This window comes from Rhinatrema bivittatum, chromosome 6, assembly GCF_901001135.1.
Source record: "Rhinatrema bivittatum chromosome 6, aRhiBiv1.1, whole genome shotgun sequence".
NCBI lineage: Eukaryota > Metazoa > Chordata > Amphibia > Gymnophiona > Rhinatrematidae > Rhinatrema > Rhinatrema bivittatum.
The window spans coordinates 116,351,140-116,372,918 of NC_042620.1; the positions used below are offsets into that span (position 1 = coordinate 116,351,140).

Here is a 21,779-nt window from a genome sequence, read left to right on the forward strand (position 1 = left end):
TGAGGCTCTTTCTTCTGGAGCATAATGGTGATAAAACAGAATTCATCACAGAGCCAGACACATCTATATCAAAGTCTAATCAATCTTATATAAACAAAGTATACAGAAAGCCATGGGCTTATTATACTGGCAGCCTCTCAGACATTTATCTCCTCATTGCTATTAACTGTTTAGACACAGGTTCTTTAAATTCATATGTAGAATTGCCCTTGTGGTCAAATACATGTCTCTTGTGGCAGATCAGCCCACAATTTCTCATTTTCTCGCCGACCAAAGAGATGGAAGCAAGTGCACTCATGGAGTTCCACAGAGATGGTGGCAGGCTGCCACCTTTCCTGCAGCTGGTCCTTACCAGCGAGTACTGGGACACTGAGGAGCCATCCTAGTGAACACCTTTCATTAAGGCAGAGGCTTTGGTCTTAGACATTTTTAATTGTGGGGATTGCATATATAGTTGATGTGCTCTTTCTATGCAGCATAGTCTTGAATGTGCACATACAGAAATACTGGGAGTGAAGCGAGTAGCTACTTTCACTGGGAGGTTCTTTAATGCATCTACTATCCTTTCTACGAATAAATATTTTCTTATGTTACTCCTAAGTCTATCCCCTTTCAACTTCATACCATGATCTTTTGTTTTCAAATTTAATACAAAGTGAAATTGTGTACAGATTTTAAACAGAATTGTGTACAGATTTTAAAATTGTATGTCAAGTATAAGGAAGCATGATGAACTATAAGGTCTTGTGAAACTAGCCATTAAGATTCTTGAAAAGTGTTTAGGTTATTGCCTTAAGCTGGAAGATGTACAAGCCAGAACAATACTGGCTACTAATACTAGTTAGATAAGTGAGGCTATATCCCATCAAGGAGGATTCAAGACATTTTAAACAATTTTCCAGTTATCACAGTGCCTGCATGTGCAATCTTACAGGCCAAAAGGTACACAGCAGAAGAACTGAAACTATGAAAAAATACAATACCCTACCTGTTATTTCCAGGACAAAACAGTTTAAGAAACAAAAGAAAAAACATTTTCAATTTAGTTAAAAACATTTATATTTTACTGTACTCACACTACATGTCTGTTGCATCTTTGCTTACTTATTTGAATTACAATAGCTCTTGTAGAGATAAGGAAAAAAGCTCACATTAAAATTATTGCATTGTAAACCAGTTACAATGTTAATAAAATATGAAGAACAATTTAAAGATTTTATTGTCTTAGATGATTTACTCATGCAAACTGCACACAAGAGAAAACAGTACAGTTTGTGAAATGTCAAATGTAAAGATTCAAAATGCTAAGTACAGAAATTGTGTGACAAGTCATAAAATGGAAATGAAAATTGTATAACCACAAATTGTTTTCTCTAGTCACTGAACATAAGTGGATCCACACTGGATGATTTTGTCCTAATTTCATTAATTGATTACAACTCCTTACACTCACAGTATGTTGACATTACAGCTGCAACAATTTAATGGTTTTCCATATGATAATTACCTTTCCATTGTATAAATAAGGTTTAAAAGAAAACACCTGCATCACAGTGCTTAGTAGAGTGACTATAACTTAACAAATGAAGCTTATCTAAACCACCAAAATACAATGAAAAGTGCACAGCTTTCTTGCAGAATTCACATTGGTACCTTACAGGTTAATTATTTCTCAGAATATTTATAACATATAATATGGCAGATGGCATTTTAATATGGATTGCTGACAATTAGGAATTTCTACATTTTTGATACCAAAATCAGTAATAGTAAAATGTGTGAACATAAGGACTTAAAACTCAATTTTTTGCTTTTATTTGAAATACAATATTTAGAATTCCTATCCTATCAACTTGTGTGTCTGCCTTTGGAATGACTTGTACGTAACAGGTCTCTGTCCAGTTTGATATTAGAAAAGTATCATATACATCATAACCCTTTCCTTGTGTGACTGACTAATGCTGTTTCTAGTGTATGTAAACCCATGAATCTAATAAATCTGTCTCCAATTTCTGTTTAAATAGATTGTATATCCTGGAGAAGAAGAAGAATAATGAGCAGGGCTACTCAGCCTATCATGGACTAGATCATGTACATTGTGGAATCCTGCCTGAATGCTATAATTGCTACCGTGCTATAAATTCTTGTTACTTTACAAAGTTTTAAAGCACACATCCACCTTAACAAATTAATCTGTTAAATATTGCATTTTGAATGAGTGCAGAATCAGAATAGATAATGGCACATTTAGAGAACCCAGTATCCTACAGATAGTTGGATAAGAAAGTGTACCTACAATCATTTCATCAGAAACTAACTACGTCATGGAATGTTAGTTATCAAAGTATGCAGAGTAAATAACATTTTTAAACTGCAATAATCTAATAGCCAGCATCACATTAAAGGCATCTTTAAACATTCAAGCTTACATTGCTGGCAGACACTACTGTACCATTCACACACACACATTATAATCACATTGTTTTCAAGATAGATACTGATTTTTTCCCCACAAGAAAGGTATCAAAATTTTGCTACTAAAGATGATAGTGCTTACAAGAATTAAGTACAAGTTTGCTTGCAAATACAAGACAATGACAAAAATAAGTCTTTTCAGTTGTCTAATGTCAGTTTTTAGGCTTTTCTAGCAATCATATTTGTGTTTGGATAAACTCAGGTTTTGATTCAGAAAATAAAATATATTAAGCTACAGTAGCTTTGTCAGACTAGTCCACTTTTCATAATAATCCTGCGTTGTTCAATATACACTGCCTGCTGACTAAGCTAGCAAATAGTATGGGAAAGTACAAGTATTGTTTAGATTCTGTGGAATAGGTCTCTCCTTTCACCTGGAAACAAGTTATTTTAATGTAAATAAGAGAATTAATATGATCCTGATTTTTTGAAGAATGTGTGCCCTTCAAGTACTGTATACAACTATACACCATTCTGTTCTACTAAAACAGTTTAAAAAGTCAAAACAAATAACCTACGCAGAACATAGGTCAAAACATTTTTCTTCCAATGTTCTTCTTATAATGTGCAAAATTGAGGCAAAAGATTAAAAACAAATTGAATGTCACTGTTTCTCTCTTGCTTAGTGCTTCATGACTTTGTAAACATTACAAAGTCAGTAAGGACTATGCAGAACTTTGGCATAAATATCGTATAGGAATATTACAACCTTAGTCTAGGGGCTAAACTTTAATAAATCACGCTGTTTCTTAATTAATAATTCCAAATCACAAATAAAGTAAACCACATCATGCACATAGTTTACATGTGAAGCACAGAAGAGTACGAATAAACCATTTAATAATGATTTTAAAAGTCAGTCTTTTCTTGTAGAGAGACTTGAAATCGCTGTATTACTTCCTCTTCATCTGCTAATTTTTGAAGCCAAATTTAGTACTACGATTTGAAAAAAAAAATATAATTTTAAGTTAATGCATTTCTTTTTCCTACATGGATACTGGTCTTCTTCATATCCTTTTAAAGTCATCATTAACACCTTGCAATGTGATGTTTCTAATCAACTCCCTAAAGACTGGGAATGCGAAGGAGGAGCCATTACAATCTGTGTAAGAACTGGTTCTGTACTCTGGTCCGCCATCTGGGTGAGGACTGATGTAGCAACTGCTTCTGCTACTGATGTTGAACTAACTCCGTTGGAAGTGCTGACAGAGCTATGCTGAATAGCTTCAGTATGTGGACTGCTTGGCACTGAAATGTCTTCTGAACTATCATCCTTATCAGTAGCTGGAAAAAGAAAACATTTCTTTCAGCATATATATTGCCAAACATACCTATCAACAGTGAGAATTACATGGATCCTCAAACTCTTTGTACCATTTACATAATCTCCTGATTTCTGCATTGATAAAACACTTTTTATAAGATTATAAGCTACTGTATAATTATATGTATTATTCTTGTAGTTAAGTTAAACTGAGATGGCACTATAACATCAGCTTTGATTGCATCTTGAAATGGTTTGTCTGCATGTTGATAGAAGAGTATTTAATACTATTTTGGTTAGTTTTCCATTTACTGAAGCAATTGATTACAACACTTGATTCTAATGATGCAAAAATAAGCAATATTTAGACTCTGCATGCCACCAACTCTTTTATAGCTGCATGGAATAACTGGACTCCAATCTGAAAAACCACACAACTCTGGATACTTTATTGCATAGTAATTCAGCATGAGAAATAATTCTCAGTAAGATAATATTTATGAAAATCAGACTCTCCAAAATGCTACAAAATGTATGTGCTAATGTTCAACTGGACATTAAAAAGTATATTTTAATGTGCAGAATTTCAAGAGAACAAAGTAAGTCCTGAAGTTCTAGATTAGTATGTATGCCTGCAAAAGGTAGTCATTTAAGCATTGCACAAACAGTTTTGAAGTATAAGGAAGTCTAAAATGACAGTATTTTGTTCTGTGTTATGTAGTTGAACCAGTTAACTTTTGTTGCTATTACTATATACTAGTAATGAAAACACATGGGAACAATACTGAATTTTATTTTAGACAATACACACACACACACACACACACACAACTAGGACCAAAAGCAACAATGTGTGCATGTCTAAAATGATATAACATGCTTGGGTACAGAATTTGGATAATGTCTGGTTTTCCAGTGCTGAGTCTAACATATCTTTAGTCCTATCTTTCGTAGAAGACAGAAATACAAGTATGAGAATGCACAGGGACAGAACTTACAAAAATAAGGCTTGACAAAAAAATCTTTCTAGACAGATCCTGAGCAGACATTTTCATTTAATTATACAATGGTGTTTTGTGAATCTTTTGTTTAAAATTTAAATTTTCAAGCTGGTATGTACTTATGTATGTTGGTTGTAATCCTCATTAGTGCTTTGCGAATTGTGGAATATAGATTTGTGCAATAAAATAAATAATAAATTATGAGTAGAAGTTAGCTGTAGTAGGATCTGCACTGAAATCAGAACAATAAGCCTTATCCATAATTCAGCATTAAAGACATATGATTTTAACAGCTATTAGTTTGATACTTCAAATTGCATGGTTGCAAATACTAAATGCATTGGAAGATTTAAAATGGAGAAATTACTTACCTGCAGGCTGATTCAGAAAAACGCGCGGGAGAGCGAGCGAGCGCCCAGGCCACTCTCCTGGGCGTGCGATTCAGGAGGGTGGCCTATGTAAATTAGGGCCCGCAGTAAAAGGAGGCGCTAGGGATACTAGCGCGTCCCTAGCGCCTCCTTTTTGACAGGTGCGGCGGCTGTCAGCGGGTTTGACAGCCGACGCTCACTTTTACTGGTTTTCTGTGCAATTCCCCGGCACCGGCAGAAATTAATGCCTACCAATGCCTACCTTTGGGTAAGCGCTAATTTCTGAAAGTAAAATGTGCGGCTTGGCTGCACATTTTACTTTCTGTATCGCGCAAGAATAACTAATAGGGCCATCAACATGCATTTGCATGTTGTGGGCGCTATTAGTTTTGGGGGGGGGGGGGTTGGACGTGCGTTTTCGACACACTATTACCCCTTACTGCATAAGGGGTAAAGCTAGCGCGTCAAAAACGCGCGTCCAAATGCGGGGTTAAAAGTGCGCTCCACCAGAGCGCACTGTACTGTATCGGCCTGCTGATAATTTTGTTTTCCTTAGCGTAGACAGATGGATTTAGGACCAATGGGTATAGTGTGCTCCTGATAGCAGTTGGAGACGGAGTCAGATTTCAATCTGACGTCAGCATCAGTACATATACCCGTGCAGGAAGCTCTGCTCTTCAGTATTCTCCTCGCAAAGCAATTGTGGATATATGTATGTCTGGATAATTTGATTAACTTGGTTAAATTTATTTAACTTGAATAACTTGAGAAACGTGATCAACCTGAACTGGTTGACATGGACTGTAGCTGGAGATCACTAGTGCCCTCAACCGAGAAATGCTGATACCAGGTAACTATGGGTGTCCTAGCTGAAGGGAAGCATGGTTTACCCGTGTTTGTCTTGCTCTCGGGAAGTGACTCCTGAGGTTTTCGTGCCTAGCAGCAGCCGTGGGCGGGATACTGAATCCATCTGTCTACACTAAGGAAAACGAAATTATCAGGTAAGTAATTTCTCCATTTCCTAGCGTGTAGCAGATGTATTCAGGACCAATGGGATGTACAAAAGCTACTCCTGAACCGGGTGGGAGGCTGCCCGTGGCCCACTTAGTACTGCCCTTGCGAATGCTGTGTCCTCCTGAGCTTGAACATCCAGGCGGTAGAACCTGGCGAAGGTGTGAATGGAGGACCATGTCGCCACCCGACAGATCTCGGTGGGTGACAGCATCTTTGTTTCCGCCAAGGATACTGCCTGGGCTCTAGGGGAATGGGCCTTGACTTGTAGCGGTGGAGGCTTGCCTGCCTCTACGTAGGCCGTCTTGATTACTTCTTTGATCCAATGGGCTATGATTGCCTGCGAGGCCGCTTCTCCTTGTTTCTTCCTGCTGTGAAGGACGAATAGGTGGTCCGTCTTTTGTACAGGTTCCGACCTTTCCAGGTATCGGACTAGGAGTCTGTCGACGTTAAAGTGGCGAAGACGGCGAGATTCTTCCGAGCCCTTGTGCTCATCTGGAGATGGCAGCGAGATGGTTTGGTTTAGATGGAACTGAGAAACTACCTTTGGAAGGAAGGAGGGGACAGTGCCTAGCTGTATGGATCCCGGTGTGAAACTGAGAAAGGGTTCCCGACAGGATAGTGCTTGAAGTTTGGAGATGCGACGGGCCGAACATATTGCCACTAAAATGCAGTCTTCAAGGTTAGTAGTCGTAGAGACAGACTGCGGATAGGCATGAAGGAGGCTCCCGCTAGGAAGACTAGTACTAGATTGAGGTTCCATAGGGGTACCGGCCACTTTAAGGGTAGACGGATCTGCTTGACCCCTCTCAGGAAGCGGGAGATGTTCGGATGAGATGTTAGGCTAATGCCTTCCACTTTGGTTCCAAAGCATTACAATGCGGCCACCTGAACCTTGATGGAGTTGAGGGACAACCCCTTCTGTAAGTCGTCTTACAGGAATTCCAGGATCGTGGGAATTTTGGTTGTCCGCGGAAGGATGTCGTGGTCTTCGCACCAGGGTTCGAATATTCTCTCTATTCGTATGTAGATTAGCGACGTGGAGAACTTGCGTGCTCTGAGCAAGGTGTCAATCACCACCCTCGAGTATCCGCTCTTCTTCAGGCGAATCCTCTCAATGGCCAGACTGTAAGAGAGAATCAAGTTGGGACTTTGTGGAGGATCGGGCCTTGCTGGAGCAGATCCCTGTGTGGAGGTAGAGGGCTCCCTGTCATGAGTCTTCGCATGTCTGCGTACCACGGCCTTCTTGGCCAGTCCGGGGCCACTAGAAGTACTAGTCCCCTGTGGTGCTCTATCTTGCGGATGATCCCGCCCAGTAGTGGCCACGGGGAGAAGGTGTATAGCAGGTCTTCCTGTGGCCAAGTCTGGACGAGGGCATCGATCCCTTGGGATTGTGGTTCTTGTCTGCGACTGAAGAATTTGGGAACTTGGGCATTGGACTGGGTTGCCAGGAGATCCATGGCTGGGTTCCCCAGCGGTTTACTATCAACTGCAAGGCTGTGGTCAACAGCTTCCATTTCCCTGGGTGTAGACTTTCTCTGCTGAGGTAGTCCGCAGTGACTTTGTCTTTTCCCGCGATGTGGGCGGCTGAGATCCCTTGTAGGTTTGCTTCCGCCCACGCCATTAGGGAATCTATTTCCAGGGACACCTGTTGGCTTCTGGTTCCTCCCTGGCGATTGATGTAGGCAACTGTTGTGGCATTGTCCGACATGACTCTGACAGATTTGCCCTGGAGTCTGTGACGGAACCGTAGGCAGACTAGTCTGACCGCCCGGGCTTCCAGTCGGTTGATGTTCCACCCCGACTCTTCCTTGTTCCATTGCCTCTGGGCCGTCAGTTCCTGGCAGTGGGCTCCTCATCCTCGTAGGCTCGCATCCGTGGTGAGCAAGACCCAGGTTGGTGGAGATAGCCTTACTCCCTTGCCTAAATGGTCTTCTTGTAGCCACCATTGGAGCTGGTTCCGCACTTCCTCCGGGAGCTGGAGGCGAACGGAGTAGTCCTGGGACATCGGGTTCCATCGTGACAGTGGGGAGCGCTGTAGCGGTCGCATCTGGGCTCTTGCCCACGGGACCACCTCCAGGGTTGATGTTATGAGGCCGAGGACTTGGGAGGTAGTCCCATACTTTGGGGCGGGGACCTCCTAGTAGGTTTCGCAATTGGTTCATCAGTTTTCTTCTCCTCAAATTAATATAAAGAAGAGCAAAAGGTATTTCAGAGATATACGCAACAATTCTACATTGCCACATGATCTCTCCGAAATGATACATAGCCAAAATGCTGCCCGTTTTGTATTCACTATAGTGCTGTTAAAAATTAAAATTCCTTGACTTTTGGAAACAAACAGATTTTAAGAACTTCAAATACTTTGGTAGAATTTGCTAGTTTGTACACATGAGGTTCATATTCAAAGCCATTTAGCTAGATAACTTACAATTAATCCAGCTAAATGGCAAGTATTTGAATACAGAGTCATTTATCTGGCTAGATTTTAGCTGGATAAATCATTCTAGATGCATGAAAAAAGAGGTGTTCCAGGTGGGGTAAAGTTAACCAGTTTAACGTTGCTAATTTTCAGCTATAAACCAGCTAAGGTAACTGGATAACTTTAGATCTGCCTCAGAGCAAGTCTAAACTTATTCTGGCCTTGTGTGGCATAATATCTTGTTAATTAACTGGGTATCTTCAAAAGATATCCGATAAGTGGCATTCTTCTGGTTTAAAAAAAATAAAAAGCTTGATTGCAGGCCTTCCAGCCTAATTCCACCCCACCTTATAAATTGGAAGTGTAAGCTATCGATGTTACTATCCTGTGGCTAGGCTGGACAGTAACATTGATAGCTTCTGCTTCTAGCACTGCTGCCAGAGCAATGCTGGAAATGCTCGGGATTGTAGCATACTATAATTACAGCACTGAAAAATGGGAGATATCCAGTTAAGTGGCATTTTTTATAGTTTAAAAAAAAGTTTGACCACTGGCCTCCTGGCCTAATTCCTATCCCCTCCCATTAAATTGTAAAGGTCTCTGCTGGTTGAGCCTGCCCTCACCCCTCCGGTGACTCTTGGTGCAGACCCAACCCCTAGCTCCCTCCTTAGTAAATTGAATTTTAAAAAATGCTTCCTCCATCCCAACCCTCACTCTCCATCCCAGTACCTGACAAAACACAGAGAGCCCCATTTTCAGTGCTGGAATTATAGTATATCTTTTGAAGATATCCAGTTAAGTGGTAGGATATATGGCCGTACAAGGATGGATAATTTTAAACTTAAATGGCCATATTCAAAAGCTGGCCGCTTAGGTTTAATCAGGCATATTCAGCAATACGTTTATCCTGCTGAATATCCAAAACAAGTTATCCAGCTAACTTTAGCTGGATAACTTGTTTGCTTACTGGCTTACTAAATATGGACCTCAATGATTCTTAGGTTAGATAGCTAAGTCTATTCTTTTTTTTTTCACATTTTAAATGTGAAAAATGTGATTTTATGCAAATCCATAAACAGATTTCTTCTTTGCAAATATGATAATTCACAGTAGTACTGAGTCTTTTTAAAAACTAAACTTACATAATATGATTACCTAGTAGATTTTATATGATATTATGTGCTTCTGCAGGTGGCCCATCCTGGTGGAAATCATTATTAATAAAAATTTCAAATGTATTTCTCTATTGCTCCAATTTACTCTGTCAAACTGAACAGAGATCAAATCACACCTTTTTAAAGTGCAAAAACTGACAAAAAATCAGCATTCTAAATAAATATGGCAATATAAAGTTGCTAAATCTCCTGAATTTTGTAAATCAAGAACTATTATCCATTCTGATGAAATTGCTTGCACAACTATAAGTAAAGATAGTGGCTGTTAAGTTTTATCACAAGCACCTGTGCAACTGTTTGTATGCATACAAAATGTTTCTTTAGTGTTCTGAATTACTGACACTGGCAAATTAAAATGAAGTGGTTACATATGGCAGAAACAATCTTCACATTACAAATATCCCAAAATATCATTAAATCAATAAAAACAAAAGCTGTGGGTTATATATTATAATGTGTGCCTAACGTATTCTCAGCTCTGTTATTTGTTACAAATTTTTGTACGATGGACAGGATTGGCTATTTATTCTACAGCAGCAGCTGTTTGTAAACACTGTAATTCATATCCAAAAAGAAAAAATAAAGAAAGGCACAATTAACCTTTTCAATTCAGAAAATGTGAAAATCTTCATTCTTTTTGTTGAAATGATACATTTTATTTGATTAGCTGTATCTTTGTAAATTATGACTAACTATAAACCTTTCTTTTACAAGTGTATGGATATATTTTAAAATGATTAGAATGTGATTAACATTACATTAACATTTTATATATTGTTAACAGAACATAAGATATGTTAGTACTGGTCAGACTGGTGAACGTCCCGTCTGCGCTCGGCCTGCGCTCGCTTAACCTCACTCACTCCTCCATAGGTCCTGGGTCGTCCTCCCCTGCAGCAGCAGGCGAGCACAGCCAGGTCTCGGCGTCCCGTGGCGGCGGTTTGCTGGGCCTTCCACCTCCAGCAAGGCCTCACGGCGGGGTTTGGCGTCCTCCATGGCGTCGGCTCCACCCCTAGAAAGCGCGTGCAGACCGCCCGGTCCCCTTAAAGAGCCAGGGGGTGGATCCCAGCTCCACGTGTGTTGCCCTGATTGAACGCTGCTTAAGAAGTGCCTGCCTTCACTTCCTCGCCTTGGCAATCGGATCAATCACGCTGTGATTTCTAGTTCACCTCTGAATTTCCAGTCTTTGTTCCAGTCTCGTTCCAGCCTTGTTTCAGTCCTGTTCCAGAGTCCTTCTGTTCCAGCATCTCCCCCAGGTAGTACCTCTTGGACTGTCTTCTCGGTACTGACCTCTACCTGTTCTTGACTACGTTGATTGTCGCCTGGATTTGACCTTTGCCTGTTTCCTCGACCACTTTTGTACGCTGCCTGGAACCGACCTCTGCCTGAACATTGACCATGTCTGCACGCTGCCTGGAACCGACCTCTGCCTGACCACTGACCATGTCTGACTGCTGCCTGGAACCTGACCTCCGCTTTGTCTGACTACCCACGGACTGACCACTAGTATTGACCCCCTGCTTTGGCTGTCTACGCTTCTTGACTCTGGCCCTGATCCTTGCCATACATTTCAGAGAACTCTCTTCTGGCCTTCTCTGGCACCCCAGACTTCTAGCCTGAACATCGACCACGGCATCCTTGATCATGGTGGGCACACCCCTGAATTTTCTCTCAAGGAGATCCTGCGAGGCCCACCTAAGACAAGGCGGGCCCGGGTAACCAAGGGCTCAACCCAAGGGAACCCTGGGTTGCTAGTGGTGAAGCTTCAGCTAGTCCTCTGTCTCCTCTTGTGCTCCACCTCCTGGTGGCAGGCGCTCTCTGGGTCCGACCAGGGAGCCTACCAATCCTGCACTAGGCCAAGGGTCCACCTCCCGGCGCAACAGGTTGCCAAGGCCATGGACTCTGCGGAGTCTCCCGCCATACGGACCATTCCGAGTCTAGCCACAACTATCCAAGAACAACTCTAGCATCTTCAGTAGAAGAACTCCGCTCTCAAATGCAGGATGCAGTAAGGGCCAATCCCACAGGCCCGACGTCTACCCTGCTACCGAGAGCATCACTGGCACTGCCAGCTCCTGCTCGTTTCAATGGGGATCCTCACCTCTGCAGAGGCTTCCTCAACCAGTGCTTCATGCAATTTGCCCTTCAGCCATCTTTGTTCCTGAAGGAATCAACAAAAATCACTTTTATCCTCTCTCGTCTAGGGAAAGGCCCTGACATGGGCTTCTCCACTTTGGGAGCGTTCCGACCCCATCCTCACTCAACTGGCCCAGTTCATCACCGCCTTCAAGCGGACCTTTGAAGATCCTGGTAGTCAGGTGGTTGCAGGTCATCATCTTCTCCACCTCTGTCAAGGCTCAAGATCCCTCTCTGAGTTTTCGGTGGAGTTCCAGACCCTAGCCACGGAACTGGGATGGCAAGAGGACTGCCTCTGGGCACTTTATCTAGAAGGTCTATCTCCCGCTCTCAAAGACGAACTCACTGTCCGTGAGATTCCTATATCTCTAGAGGACTTGATTTCTCTTGCTGGGAAAATTGACCATCACCTCTGGCAACATGAAGTGAAAGCATCTCGGTCTCCTGCTCAACGCCCAGCATGTGCCTCAAGTCCTCAGTTGAAGGCTCTACCGGCACCACCTCCATCTACTGAAGAACCCATGCAAGTCAAACATGGGCGGTTGTCTCCTAAAGAACGTCTTCGGTGCAAAAAAGCAGGGCCTTTGCCTTTACTGCGGTGCTTCGGGACATCTGAGGCAAATCTTGTCCGGTCCGTCCGGAAACTTCAAGGACTTAGCCTGGTGGAGGTCCCGAGCTTGGGCGCTACTGTCACCAGCTCCCAACTGTTACTTCCAGTTTCCCTCTCCATGGAATCCCGTTCCTTCGCTAACATTGCTCTGATTGACATGGGAGCCAGTGGCAGCTTCATCAAGGACGACATCATCAACCTCTTGAAAATTCCCGTGCAACTCCTAGAGGTGCCTCTCCGCATCGCATCTATCCAAGGGGAACACCTCCCTGGACGCATCACACAGTGGCTTCCGCCTCACCGTAGGGACACTCCACGAGGAAGAATATCCTTGTATGTCTTGAAACACTCCACTCACCCAGTCATATTGGGGCCTCCCTTGGCTCCAAACGGATGACCCAATTTGACTGGCAATCCCTTCAGCTGGTTTCAGTTGGGCCGCAATGCCAGAAACATTGCCTAAAGCAGTCTCCCCAGCAGTGACTGTCTTGAAGACCACTACCCTCGCCAATATAAAAAAAACAGCTTAATATGTGGAATAGAATCATTTATATGCATTAAAGACCATATCTTTCAAAGATCATACATACATGTTTGATATTTAAGTACAGTTCTAGAATTTAGTATTAAAACATTTTTAATGTTAGCTAAGTTTGTTTTGGGCAGCATCTCACGGATGTAGCCTGAGGCTATGGTTAATACAACATTACTTACTATGGATAGCCAGATTTTCTTCTGCATGGCAGTTACGGACATCTTTATGAGCCAGAAGAGCTGTTTTCAGCTGTGCCACTTCAGTTCTCAGCAGTGGTAACTTCATTCTAGAGGCAACGAGGAACTTTGCTTTAGATGCAACGGAATGCATTCTTCACAGTTCAGGACAAAGTATTAAGATTCAGCAATTTAATTGCTACTGCACTAGTTTATATAAGGATGAATAAAATGTATACCTTCAATTCTTATACTTGTAAAAACAGCAATCATTTACTAAAAAAGGAAGATTTACTGTGAGTTTTAAGAATGCATGAACTTCATATAGAGTCTTTTTTCTTATTAACCCTCTTAAATACACCCGCTTAAAAATTCACTCACCAAATACCAATCACATATTTAAGTCTTTATTCATCTGAAAAAGTCTGAAACATCCAATTCAGATTACTCACTTAGGATACTCTGCCAAGTAAAGTATAGAGGCAACTTGCAGACACAGTTTAAAGAGTCTTACTGTGAAAACACACCTAATAAATTGTTTATATTTTAAGAGGTCGATATTCAAAGGGGTTTGTCTGGCTAAGTTCAGGGCTGCTGAATAGATAACATTTAGCTGGGTAACTCATTAGCTGGCTAAAACTTACTTGGACAAAAGGAGGTGGCATCTGAGGTGTTCCGCAGGCAGGCTTTAAGTTTAGCCAGGTAGTGTCAATAATAAGTTTGGTCACTGCAATGCTGTCCTAAGGTTAGCTAGCTTTCCTCACCATATATTCAGTGAGGAGACCTATTGATAACATCCCGCTGAATATCCCAGCATTTTTACCTAACCTCCTGCTCAGTATTGACTTTTAAATACTTAATTTCCTATTTACATTTTCTATGAGCCACTATTGACCTTTGATATTTAATAATAAAACATAACAATGGCACAAGTTAGTAATATCCTTAATTATTACTGCATGGTGTAACAGTGAGTAATATTTTTAGAGATCTGGGCTACTACACTGCAGAGAAAGTAACATTACTTAACACGTTCATTCTCTGCTAATAAGAATTCAGTGTAATCACAAATATGGGTCAAATAAAAACATGGAAATGTGATAGAAGAAAAGGGCCATACATTCTATCTTGACTGCTTATCCACACCAATTAATTTAGTTTTACAATTCCTACCACATTCCCTCAGAGATCCCCTGCGTTTGTCCCATGAATTCACACTGTTCTCGTCTCTATCACCTCCATTGGGAGGCTGTTCTATGCTCCCACTACCCTCTCTGAAAAATATTTCCTTAGATTACTCTGGTCTACCTCCTTTCTTCCTCATTCTATGACCTCCCTCGTTCTAAAGCCTCCATTCCATTGAGAGAGAACCATCTCCTGTGCATAAAACCTTTGAGGTATTTAAACATCTCTATCATATCTCCACTGGTTTGCCTTTCCTGTAACCATATGCTTTAGAACAAAGACTCCATCATTTCAGTAGCCACCTTCTGGTCAGACTTCAACTAGTTTATATTCTTTTGAAGGTGTGGTCTTCAGAACTGTACACAGTATTCCAAATGAGGTCTCACCAGAGTCCTATATAGAGGCAATATAACCTCCCTTTTTCTGCCCCAGATCCCACTCAGAAGAATTTCACCCCATACTGTACCTCTCCCTTGGGGTTTTTTTTAAATCTAAAAATGCATAACTGCATTTTGTAGCATTTTTAGCTGCTAGACTCTAGATCATTCCTCAAGCTTAGCCAGATCCCTCCTGGCTGTCTTCTCTATTGCAGATTTTGGTATCATCGTAAAAAAAACCCCAACTTTTCTGAAAATTTTTCTGTAATGCTGCTCATGAAAAAATTGAAAAGAACCGGTAAAGGATAGATCTCTGTGGCACACAGCTAGTAATACCCTCTTTCTCGGAATGAACTCCATTTACCACTACTCTTTTGTCGCCTCTCACTGAACCAGTTTCTATCCCAGTCAGTCACATTAGGGCCCATACCAAGGGTGCTCAATTTATTTATCAGTCACTTATTCAGACCCATGCCAAAGGTCTTACTAAATCCAAGTATATTATATTTAGCAGTCTCTTCTGATCCAACTCTCTGATCACCGGATCAAATAAATTAATCAGATTTGTCTGACAAGTGCTACCTCTGGTAAAATAATGCTGACTCGGATCTTGCAATCTATTAGATTTCAGAAACTACACTATCAACTCTTTTAGCAGCGATTCCATTAATTTCCTCACCACAGAGGTCAGACTCCCCGACCTATAGTTTACAGCCTCATTTCCATTTTGTGAAGAGAAACCTCATCTACCCATCTCCAGTTCTCTGGAACAACTCCCGACTCTAAAGATGCATTGAAAAGATAGTCCAGCTTAGTTGCCAGAACTTCTCTATGTTCCCTTAATACCCTTGGATGATTCCCATCTGGCCCAGTGTTTTATCAACTTTAAGTGAAGTAGCAGCCTAGAGGTTAGAGCAGTGGGATGCAAGCCAGGGTTCAAATCTAACTGGGCAAGTCGCATTATCCTCCACTACCTCAGGTATAAAGTTAGGGGCTTATTTACTCAAGGTTTTCTCCCATTTTGTGTCTATGGGAAAAATGCTTAGTAAATAAGGCTCTTAAGGGGTCATTTTTCAATATGCTATATGGCGTTTTCGCATGCATTAAGGCGTTTTCGCATGCGAAAAGCACCTTTAACGCATGCGAAAACACCATAATGCATGGTGCGATGCAAATTAGGAAAAGGGGAGGAGTTTGGGGCATGATTTCTGGCCAAGTGGGCCGGCTTCACAATTTGCGAAGCCATATCGCACAGCTTTATTGCGGATTTTATCTACACCTTTTTCATTTGTGTTAAGCCTGTGCGATATGGCTTTATTGCACTTTGCGATGTTTTCGCAAATAGCGTTTTCAGTATTTTAAGCTGCTGGGGGGGCGGGAGAGAGAGTGCCTAGCTATAAGGCTATAAGATTTGTGCAATGTTCTCTCAACCTAGCTTGATGTTACCCATGTAGAGAGTCCATCAAGCTAGGTTGAGAGAACATGGCACAAATCTCATCTTTGGGTGAGTTTCCTCACTCCGAAGGTCATCAAATCTTCACAAGAGTGCACTGTTCTGTTTGTATGTTGCACGCTGCATGTCAAAGTGGCACCTAACCCTTACACCAGAGCTTTCCAAAGTGTGTGTCGCGACACTTTAGTGTGTCGCCTGAGGTGTGCCGGTGTGTCGCGCAAGCCCGGTGCACGTGACACACCGGCAAGTGGGAGCCAATGCGGCCGCCGGTGGAGCTCATCCCACTGGCGGCTAAGCAGTGAAGAATCGTTGTGCTGTGTGCCGCAGACACACAGCAGGAAGATCGGTAAGGCCGTGGTGAGTTCACGTCACCACGGCCCGAAGAAAAAGGGCACGTCTAAACGTGCAGGTGCTCCGCCTCCTTCCTGCCCACGTGGCCCCGGAAGAAAAATGTTGCCGGAGCCGCACAGGCAGGAAGGAGATGAAGCAGCCGCATGCAGAAGAGGAGCCGCGTTGTTGCAGCGGGCGAGAAGAGGCCCGGTAGTAGGGCCCCCACCGCGGATCGGATCGGCACGAGAAGATCAGAGTCGCCACGATCGGCCCGAGAAGATCAGGGCCGCTGCAGAGCCGATCCTGCAGCGACCCGTGAAGAGGAGGCCCAGAGGTAAGAGAGAGGCTAAGGGCCCGTAGAGTGTGTGTATTAGCTGAGTTGAGAGATTGGGTGCCTGTATGAGCTGAGCTGAGTTGAGAGATTGGGTGCCTGTATGAGCTGAATTGAGAGATTGTGTGCGTGTATGAGGTGAGTTGAGAGATTGTGTGCCCTTGTGATTTGAGAGATTGGGTATGGGAGTGAGGACCTCAATGTTTGCAGAGACAGCATGTGAGAGCCTGTGTGTGTGAGAGAGAGACAGCATGTGACAGTTAGAGCCTGTGCATGAGCAAGACAGCATGTGGGAGTGAGAGAGAGCCTGGGTGTGTGAGAGTCAGACATCATGTGCAAGAGAGAGACTGTGTATGAATGATTGTTTGAGAGAGAGAACATGTGAGAGTGAGAGCCTGTGTGTGTGTGAGAGAGAGAGAGAAAGCATGTGAGAATGAGAACCTGACTGTATGTTTGAGGGAAGAAGATAGATGGAGAGAAAAGAAATAGAAAAAAAAGACAATATGAAATGAATTGGCAAAACAATAAGAAAGGGGAGGTAGAACAAAAAAGCCTGGGACCAACCGATTAGAAAACTAAGATCAGACAGCAAAGGTAAAAAAAAAAAAAAAGAAAGAAATTACTTTTTACTGATTGGCACATGTAATCTTTGTTAATGTCAAGAGTAGCACTTTCTCTATGCGGATCTCACAATGTACGAGATCAACATGGAGGAAGTGGAAACCCACGGGGCCTGCACAGAGGAGGCAGCAGAATGGACTTCAGTGCCAATAGCAGCAATCAGCGCCTCCCCAATAGCCATGCGGCATCAGTGGCAGCAGAGGAATGAGAGAGGCTCCGAGGTTGCTGGCAAAAGAAAGAGAGGGGGTCTGCCTTTAGTGTGTGCATGTGTATGAATGGGTGCCTGCCTGGGGGTGTATATGTGTGAATGGATGGGTGCCTGCCTGGGGGATGGTGAGGGAGTGGTGTGAAAATGAATGGGAGCTTGCTTGGGGGTCAGTTTTAGTGTGTGAGAATGACTGGGAGCTTGCCTGGGTGTGTGTGTTTGTGTGAGAATGATTGGGAACTTGCCTGGGTGTGTGTGTTTGTGTGAGAATGATTGGGAACTTGCCTGGGTGTGTGTGTTTGTGTGAGAATGATTGGGAACTTGCCTGGGTGTGTGTGTTTGTGTGTATGTGAGGGAGCCAGAGAGAGTGTGTATGAGAAAATCCAGGGGAGTAAGAGTTTTGTGTGTGGGGTGTGTGTGGAGGGGGAGAGAGTGTCTTAGAGCCTGAGAGTGTGTCAGTGTCTGTGAGAGCGAGAGGTTATGGTGGGTATAAGAGCATGAATGTGTATGTATGTGACAGTGTATGTGTGAGAGAGAATGGACATGTGAGTCTGTGTGAGAGAGGATAACCTCTGGGAAATTGTAAAAAATGTATATGATTTTAATTAATAGAAATTCTATTTATCAGTAGTTTTAAAATATTCTTTTATTAGTATGGTTTTACTATTATAACTGATGCTTTATGTTTCTTGATTTTTATTTGTTTATGAGGAATGGTGGTTCTGTTTTTCCATTGTTAATACACAGAGTCTGGCTTCTTGGAGTTTCCATTTCAGTTTTTGTCTAATTTGTGCTCCTTTATTTTGTATTCTGTATTTGGTGAGGGTCTGTCTCTGCTCTGTGGGGCGGATTTAAAGAGCCCTGCTCACGTAAATCCGCCTGGATTTACGCGAGCAGGGCCCTGTGCGCCGGTGCGCCTATTTACATAGGCCTACCGGCGCGCGCAGAGCCCGGACTCGCGTAAGTCCCGAGGGTTTTCCGAGGGGGGCGTGTCGGGGCGGGCCCGATCCGCGGGGCATGGTTACGGCCCAGGGCGGTCCGGGGGTGTGGCCGCGCCCTCCGGACCTGCCCCCCAGGTCGCATCCCGACGCGCTAGCGGCCCGCTGGCGCGCGGGGATTTACGTCTCCCTCCGGGAGGCGTAAATCCCCCAACAAAGGTAAGGGGGGGGTTTAGACAGGGCCGGGGGAGTGGGTTAGGTAGGGGAAGGGAGGGTAGGGGAAGGGAGGGAAGGTGAGGGGAGGGCAAAAGAAAGTTCCCTCCGAGGCCGCTCCGATTTTGGAGCGGCCTCGGAGGGAACGGAGGTAGGCTGCGCGGCTCGGCACGCGCCGGCTATACGGAATCGGTAGCCTTGCGCGCACCGATCCAGGATTTTAGCGGATACGCGCTTATCTACTAAAATCCAGCGTACTTTTGTTTGCGCCTGATGCGCCAACAAAAGTACGCCAAATCGCGCTGTTTGAAAATCTACCCGTGTGTGTGTGACCATGATGAGAGATTCTGCTAGACTAGGGATCTATAGCAATCGGGTTTGTTTTGTTTCCTCAGTAGGTGGTGTATTGGTATTCTATGACCCAGTGTAATATTTACCCATGCTTTTTCACAGGTAGGGTTATTGTTGTTTGAGTCCTTGGTGTTATTACTGTTATGTTACAATGGGATTGCAGTATAGATTTTGAGTGTCTTTTTTGTGAGGTTTTATTTTAGTTCACAATGTGCCTGGCAGTGGAAGGTGTTTGTGCTGCTGTTACTGTGAGGTGACACCAGCATTTGAAAATATCTTTTAGTATGATGAGCTGTAAGGGAAACATCCAAGCTCCATTGTTTGGGGGAATTTCAGTGGATGCACAGAGTTACAGAACTGGAGGTGCAGGATTTATATTGACATTCTGTCCCTTCCTATAAATTCCAGATTTCACTCTCATAGCCATATAGAATTAGTTGAATGAGGCTATCAAATAATTATAGAGTGTGAAACTGGCCAGCTTTTTAAAATTATGCAGAAGACCCTTTGGACTTTTTTATTAACACCAAATACTCAAAAGCTGTGTTCATCCCATCAAGCTCATATATCTCATTAAAGAGGTAAATTGAATAACACAATAACTTTGTTTTATTATTGTTACTCATAAATTATAACAATAACATTAATCTTGGAATATTATATATTTTTAATATAAACAAAAGGTTTTCACAAGATATGTTGTGTCGTGAAACATTTTATTATGTATATATTTAAGGAAACATACATAAATTGTCGAAATACATTTCATTCATTTAACCTTTAACCTCTGGTTTGCTTGTAGACTAATTACTGTGTCCCGAAATTATGTTTGTCTAAAAAGTGTGTCACCAACATGAAAAGTTTGGAAAGCTCTGCTTTAGACAGAAGGCAGCAGATTCAGATAAGAAACAATGTTCTCCTCCTGGAGAGAAAGGATTTTGCTGACAGATCCTTTGCTTTCAGGGTTGATGGGGTTTGAATCTGCAGCATTCTGACTGGACTAGCACTGAATATGTCCCCAACTGACATCATCATATAAGGCATATCACAAGGCACACAGTTGCTTGCCCAAAAGCTCTCTCTGCATCTGCACCACAGAAGCTCTATCTGTCTGGCCTATGACTCTGACTTTATTCCTGAGTTCTTGTCCAGTAACCTTTTTCCAGAATTCCTGCCCTGTAACTTTGTTCCAGTGTTCCTACTTTGTAAATGTGTATCTGTCTTGTAAACTTATTTCTGCATTCTCATCCGGTTCCAGTGTCCTGCTTTGTACCTAGTTCCTGTATTTCTGGCTCCTGTCCAATCCCTGGACTTCAGCATCGTGCCTGGCCTTTCAAGGTACACACCTTCTTTCCAGGGTGGCCTCTACTTGCCGAGCCCTGATATCCCTGACAGTTTGGACCAGCCCAAACCAGAAGCAAGGTTCAGACAGAGCAGTCCTGAAAATTCAAGAGACTTTATGGAATGCATTCTAAGGATTTCTGGACTAGTTCCCTATCTTTCAGGGACAGGTGATCCCACCAAGTTAATTTTTTTTTTTTTTGTGAATCATATACGTCATTTCAAGATAAACCATATTGGTTCCTTTCTTGTGCCTGTGGGCCCTATGCAAAAGCAAAATCCATGCGGAACCCAGCAATGAAATGACTGCTTGACTAGACCTCGGTTATGGTTGGCACCTATGGAGGGACGAAGAATACAGCCATGGTCATGCATGACTCCTTGCTGGTGGTCAGCTTCACAGAATGGGCTCTTAGCCCACAGCAACAGATTTCTGTGGCTCCGCTCCAGGCTACACCAGCAAATCGAAAGACAGCCCCAGAAGCCTCAATCCATTCACTGAATCTGCAGCCCTAGTAGCCTTAGTCCATGCACCAAAGACTTCATTCCAGGCATCTGCCCACAGTGTCAAAGACTCCACTCCAGGCCACTCTGGCTCCAGCAAGTTGAATGCCATCTTCATAACTCCAGTTCCTGTATAAGTGAAATCAGTTCCAGAACCTTCAACAGTTCTACTCCAGGTCGAGCCAGCTGCTCCCATGACTCCTCTGCTTCACCAACGCCAAGAAATTAAAAAGATTCCATGCCAAGCTGTCCCAACAACTCCAGCCCTTGCATCTGTGAAGTCAGTGTCTGCTCTTGCATTCTGAAGTCAGCACCAGCTGTGTCTACAGCTTCAGCTCCAGGATCCATAAATCCAGCTCCGGCTTTTTCCACAGCTTCAGCTCTTATTATGTCATGCATTGTTTTAGTTATATCATGTACGCTTTTTGTTAATTGCTTTGAGATTTTGCACAAAAGTGATTAAGAAAATGTAATAACTAAACTAAACTCCTGCATCCAAGAGTCCAGATTTGGCTGTTCATATGGATCTAACTCCAGTTCTTGTGCCAGCGAATCCAGCATCAGCAGTTGATACAGCTCCAGTGCATGCATTTTAACTGGTGAATCCAGCAGCAGCTCTCTATATGATCCCAGGTCTTGTTTCAATTTCCCCAGAGGCTGAAGCAGATCCCAACCACATTCCTGATTCCTCAGAGACTGCAACTGCTTCTGTCCCACTCCAGATCCCAGGCCAGGCCCTGATTCAAGCCTGGCAAGA

The 21,779-nt window shown here is 42.9% G+C and overlaps 1 protein-coding gene across 1 annotated transcript in view; it reads right to left on the reverse strand.

Annotated features, from left to right (window-relative positions):
- Positions 1–1,201: 1,201 nt before the first annotated feature.
- ATF2 (activating transcription factor 2) overlaps positions 1,202–21,779 on the reverse strand; it is a 306,861-nt gene continuing 286,283 nt past the window's right edge. The window contains exons 10-11 of the mRNA XM_029605838.1: positions 13,177–13,276; positions 1,202–3,759 (exon numbers count right to left, since the gene is read on the reverse strand). Coding sequence (XP_029461698.1) covers positions 3,533–3,759; positions 13,177–13,276 — 327 coding nt within the window. The 3' untranslated portion in view covers positions 1,202–3,532. The remainder of the gene's footprint in view (positions 3,760–13,176; positions 13,277–21,779) is intronic.